At 59.9% G+C, this 5283-nt stretch overlaps 1 protein-coding gene across 1 annotated transcript; it reads left to right on the forward strand.

Moving 5' to 3' along the window:
- Positions 1-1559: 1559 nt before the first annotated feature.
- On the forward strand, positions 1560-4302 carry LOC146763706 (uncharacterized). The gene is made up of 3 exons (XM_085567613.1): positions 1560-2529; positions 2672-2853; positions 3001-4302. The coding sequence occupies exons 1-3, from the start codon at positions 1560-1562 to the stop codon at positions 3193-3195; spliced, it is 1347 nt and encodes a 448-aa protein (XP_085423739.1). The 3' UTR covers positions 3196-4302.
- The last annotated feature ends 981 nt before the right edge of the window (positions 4303-5283 follow it).

Below are 5283 nucleotides of genomic sequence, written 5' to 3' on the forward strand. Positions count from 1 at the left end.
CCCCACCATCAAAACAAACACACAGCCAGTTTAGCACAAGACTGGCCTCCCTGCCAGCCTATCTCTTGGAAAATACCTGGATGGCCCCTGATGGCCACCTCAACAAATGAAATTCCCACTGTGCAACTTTCTTTTCTGCAGGCAGGTGAGAAAAGGAGCCACTCCCACCTCTGGACACCTCCAGAAACCAACTACTTTCAGCAGTCACAACCCTGAAACGTCAACCTCCTTCTTTAACCTGCCACTGGGAGCTCCCACCAAGAGGTCTTTGTCCAAGGACAGCCACAGAAGTGCTTGAGGATGGAGCAGTTTGAAACACAACTCCTTCAGAGTTTAAACCCCCCTTTATCAAATGAACACACACCAACCTGTCCCAAAGGGAAAGCAGGCAGGAAGGAGAAGCTCCTCTCCCACAACAGCAAACTCTCTGTGCTTCCTTCTGTTCCAGCTGGAGAGTGGAGGCCATGGGCTGTTCCTCAGTTTGGGAAGGAACCCTAGGAATTGGCCTGATCTGGGACGACAGCAAAGGGAAGTTCCCCAAAAAGTAGGAAAAGATTCTCTGGAAGCAACAAATTATGACAACATTTCTGCAGAAAATTAAAAAAAAAACTAAAATTAAGCATTTCAAAAAGTACACAGACTAAAATTTGTGCCCCAACACGACAACCACAAAGTCTCTGTGGTGTGTCAGGAAGCTTGGGAATGAACCTGCAAGGCTTGGATAGGCATCGTTGGTGTGCCAGAGCACAAGCAGCTCCACAACAAGACTTGAAGACTAAAGGACAAAGCTTCCCCCTCCAGCTCTCCACAAGCAGCTCTAGGGAGTCTCTCTCCATTGCAAGACCTCCTTTGTCAGTCTACAGCGACAAGAGTTGGCTGCAGGAGACATTTGCATTGGAACTCTCCCCCGATGGGGGGAAGAAAAAGAGGCGATTCCTGAGGAAAGAAAACTGCAATGTGGTTTGGGAAGACATAAGCACGAGTTTGCTACAACTCTAGGCCAAAAATCCCTTGCATAAAGCAACATCCATCCATGGGGCTGCACTACAGCTTTGAAGACAATGCAGACAAAATTTCTGGCCCTTCTTGCTGCTGTTGCTGACTCCACCAGTGATATGCCAATTCTGCCAAAGACAGGCAGACATGGTGAGACAAAACCAGCTAGTCTGCTGAAAAGGAGGCCAAAGGAATGTTTTCCAATCCCCCCTTTTCATCCTTTCCCCAGCCAAGACAGAGCAATGTCCTCTCTCTTTGTAGCCGATGGTGACCCAGGCGCGGGATGCAGCGTGGGGACAGAGCCCGCCGCCGCTCCCAGCGCCCTCGCCAGGGGCTTCCCCTGCCCTGCCCAGCCGTGCCGTGCCGTGCCGAGCCGAGCCCGGCCAGCCCCGGAGCCGCCCCGCCCGCGCTGTGCCCGCGGCCCCGGCTCTGCCGCGCTCGTCCCCGCCGAGCCCGGCCCGCGCCGGGGGCCCGAGCGCAGCGCCCCCCTCAGGCCGCGCGCCGCCGGCGCAGCCGCGGCCGTTGCGCTGCGGCCGTTGCGGCGGCACTCGGCGATCGGTGCCATGGCGGAGCTGCCGCTGCCCGCCGGGCTCTGCGCCAGCACCTTCCCCGCCAAGCTGTGGCGCCTGGCGAACAGCCCCCGCGTCCGCTCCGTGCGCTGGGACAGCCGGGCCCAGGGGCTGCTCATCGACCGCTCCCTCTTCGAGCGGGAGCTGCTCAGCCCGGGCGACGCCCAGGGGCCGGCCCCGGGCACCTTCAGAGCCACGCGGTTCCGCAGCTTCGTGCGCCAGCTCCACCGCTACGGCTTCCGCAGCGTGCCGGGCCGGGCTGGCTCAGCCGCGCCGGGCGATGCCGGCGCCTGGCTCCACTACAGCAACCCCTGCTTCCGCCGCGACCGCCCCGACCTCCTGCTCCGCATCCGGCGCCGGAGCGCGGCCACCAGGCAGCGGCCGGCGGCGGGGCGGGAGGGCCGCCGGCGCCCGCCCTGCGGCTCCCAGCAGCTCCCCGGGGCGCGGCCGCTGCCGGACGGGCGGGGCGGGCGCGCTCGCTTCCAGCCGCTGCCCACGGAGCGGCCGCCGCTGCCGCCCGGGCGCCCGCCCAGCGGCTTCCTCCTGCTGCACCGGGAGCGGACGCTGCCGGACGGGCGGGAGCTGCGCAGCCCCCGGCCCGGCCGCTTCCAGCAGCCGCCCGGGGAGCGGCCGCTGCTCGCCCGGCGCCCGCCCTGCGGCTTCCACCTGCTGCACCGGGACCGGCCGGTGCCGGCCCGGCGGGAGGGGCCGAGCCGCTTCCAGGAGCTCTATGGGCAGCGGCCGCCGCCCGCCGAGCAGGAGGTGCTCCGGATCGCGCCCTGCGACTTGCTCGGTTTCTGCGGGGAGCCGCTGCTGCCGCCCGGGGAGGCGCGGCCCCGCAGCCGCTTCCAGGACCTGTACGGAGAGCAGCTGCCTCCGGTCGACCGGGAGCTGCTCAGGATGCAGCCGGGCAGCTTCCAGCCTCTCCACAGGGAGCAGCAGCCCCCAGCCTCCATCCCACGAGGTAGGAAAAGAGCTGTAGCTCTTTGCTTTCCCAAAAGGTCATGAAAAGTGACTGAACTATTTTTCCACAAGGCTCTGTCATTCTTGCCCCAAAATCGTCAAGCCTATCGAGAAGCTTGACCAATGTGTTTGGATTCTTGCAGCTGCCTCGGGCACTTCAGCCCGCAGTGCTCCACCTGGCAGTGCTGCAGCATCAACAGCCTCCAGCTCAGCACAGAAGGCACCTGGGGAAGAACAATTGCCACCAGTGGATCTGGGCTTTGCCATAGAGCAAATGATTCGGGAGATCAGGAGGTCCGTGTCTGAAAGGCCTCCCTCTGCTCAGGTAATCCCATTGGGGAGGAATGGAAGATGCTGGGCTGAGAGATTTTGAACATTGTTACATGGAGAAGTGGAGTAATTGTACCTTGATGTGATTCCAACAAAATACTGAATGATCTCTAATTTTCTTTTTTTCTACTGTTCTTTCAAGGCGAGTATTAATGTTGCTCCTGAGTCTTCAGGAGGGGAGCCTGTGCAGAGAGCTGCAGCAGAAGAAACTCCATCTGGCACCGAGAGCTGCGGGAACAGTTCTCCAGAGCCCGAGGAGCCTGGTAAGGACAGAGCCCCCATTGGTTTAGAGAGGTGTGAGACGGCTGCTCTGAGCCTGCCTCTGGCAGGAAGGTGAGATGAGAAGAGTTGAGTTCTTGTCTGCAGGGTTGGTGCTTCCCGGTGCCTTTAGTTCAAACCCTGCACAGGCACAACGTGCCTGAGCCCTGCCCTCCACGCTTCTGCAGAGGCTCTGACAGAGTCCTCTGCTGTGGCAGGGGAGCAGGGAATAAACCTGACCTTGTGGGAGTTGTGTCACCAAGCTGGGTGTCCCAGTTTGGTTCATAACTCAGCCCCCAGCAGCCTTCAGCCATTTCAGTGAGGGCTGTGGTGTCTCTGTCACTGGCACTGTCTCTGTTTCAAGCTCTCGTGGGTGCCATTTGCACTGTGAGTGCTGAAACTTCATCAGGATACTTAAATACTTTATGCTGTGCAGTTTTGAACACTTGGAAGGATCCCTGTTTTTTAAAGAGCAGGCTTCAAATTGCCAAGTGAGAGTCTGCCTTTCAGGCCATCTTTTAAAGTCTTTCATGGACGGACAATTGGTGCTCAGGGGATACTTGTGCAAAGGCCAATATTGACTCCGTGTTTCCTTTGCTTCCCAGATCCAGTGTGATTGACTTCCCCAGGAGGTTTGCCCTGTGTGGCTGGAAGAGACAGAGGGAGAGCCTGTGACCATCGGGCAGGTAGAATTCCTCTGTCTCTCGTAATATTAATAGATGTGTATAGTTATGTAGTTGTATGTATAGGTTTATATAGTTATATTTATCCAGGTAGATGGTTAGAGGTCTGTATAGTTAATTTATTTTTAATTTTAGGTGTATATATTTATATTTTTTGATGTGCAGTTATAGGTATAGATGTCCATAGTTTCATTTATACATGTGTATAATTGCATTTATAGATGCAATATAATTACATGTATAGAAAGGCATCTTTATTTTGATATATGGGAGTTTAGTTACATAGATTGGTATCTGTATAGGTATAGGCGTCTTTGTAACTTCCTCCCCTGCTCTGCTTCCTCCCTAACCTCTTGCTTTTCCCCTGTGCCCCCTGTGTCCCCTCTCCCTGTGCTGGTCCGAGCTGGGGCCGGGCCGGGCGGAGCAGCAGTTCCAGCCCGGGTGTCCCTGGAGCGCTGGGAGCTGCCGCTGGCCCCAGGCACTGTCCCCTGAGGAGCTGCTGAAGGACGGTGAGAGCGAGGGGCCGAGGGCCGGTGGCGCTGAAGGGACGGTGACCCTGAGGTGCTGCTGGGGCTGAGGGTGTGGGGCAGCCGGGGGCCATGGTGGCACTGAGGGGACAGGGAAGTGGCACAGGCCGAGGGCGTGGCGGGTCGAGGGAGACGGGAAGGGTCAGAAGGGCCTGAGGGGGCGAGAGGACTGTGAGGGCTGAAGAAACTGAAGGGGGCTGGGGCTTTGCCCGGAGCATGGCGGGGCTGAGGGGATGGAGGGGCCGGCAGGGAGCACAGAGGGCTCCGGGACTGCAGCTCTGCCGGGCCTTGGAAGCAATTCCAGAGCCTCCGCTTTTGCCACAGCCGCACTGAAGAGCTCGAGGACAGCCGGAGGCGGACGGGAGCCAGCAGGGAGAAGCTGCCGGCCAGCAGCAGGAGCAGGACCGGGGAGCTGCTGCTGCCAGCCTGGAGAGAGCCCGGGTGAGGCCACAGCCCGGGGAGGCAGGGTGGGGCTGCGGGCGGCGGGGCTGAGGCCGCGGGCACTGCCCGGCGGGGCAGGAGCGGGCCCTGCCCGCTCTGGGGCTGCTCAGCGCAGCTGCCCCGGCCGGCACAGGGGCTGTCCTGGGGCAAGGCAGCTGTGCCGGCAGGGCCCGGGAGCTGTGCCGGCTGTGCCGGGCTGCCGGGGCTGCGGGACAGGCCCGCCGCGGCTGCGCTCACCACGGCCTGGCCCGCTCGGCTGCTTTTTCCTTCTGGCCCTCCTGGGGAGGCTCTGAGATCTCCTCCTCCCCGATGGAAGTGCAGCTGCTGCTGAGGGAAAGGTCCCTGTACTGACTCAGTGTTCTCTTTGCTTGCCAGCTGTGCCTTCTGCCGTCCCTGTCCAGCAGAGCTGCTCTGCACAGGAGGAAGAGACCGAGGGAGAGGCTTTGGGGATGGGGCAGCTGGGATCCCTCTGCCTGGAATTCTGTTTAGAGATACACGGACCTGCACATAAACAGT

Source organism: Lonchura striata, chromosome Z, assembly GCF_050655825.1.
Source record: "Lonchura striata isolate lonStrDom1 chromosome Z, ASM5065582v1, whole genome shotgun sequence".
Lineage (NCBI taxonomy): Eukaryota > Metazoa > Chordata > Aves > Passeriformes > Estrildidae > Lonchura > Lonchura striata.

Coding starts and splice junctions, on each gene's coding strand:
- LOC146763706 (XM_085567613.1), top strand. CDS start 1,560: ATGGCGGAGCTGCCGCTGCCCGCCGGGCTCTGCGCCAGCACCTTCCCC. Junction 2,530..2,671: donor CCCAGCCTCCATCCCACGAG/GTAGGAAAAGAG, acceptor GGATTCTTGCAG/CTGCCTCGGGCACTTCAGCC. Junction 2,854..3,000: donor AAAGGCCTCCCTCTGCTCAG/GTAATCCCATTG, acceptor TGTTCTTTCAAG/GCGAGTATTAATGTTGCTCC.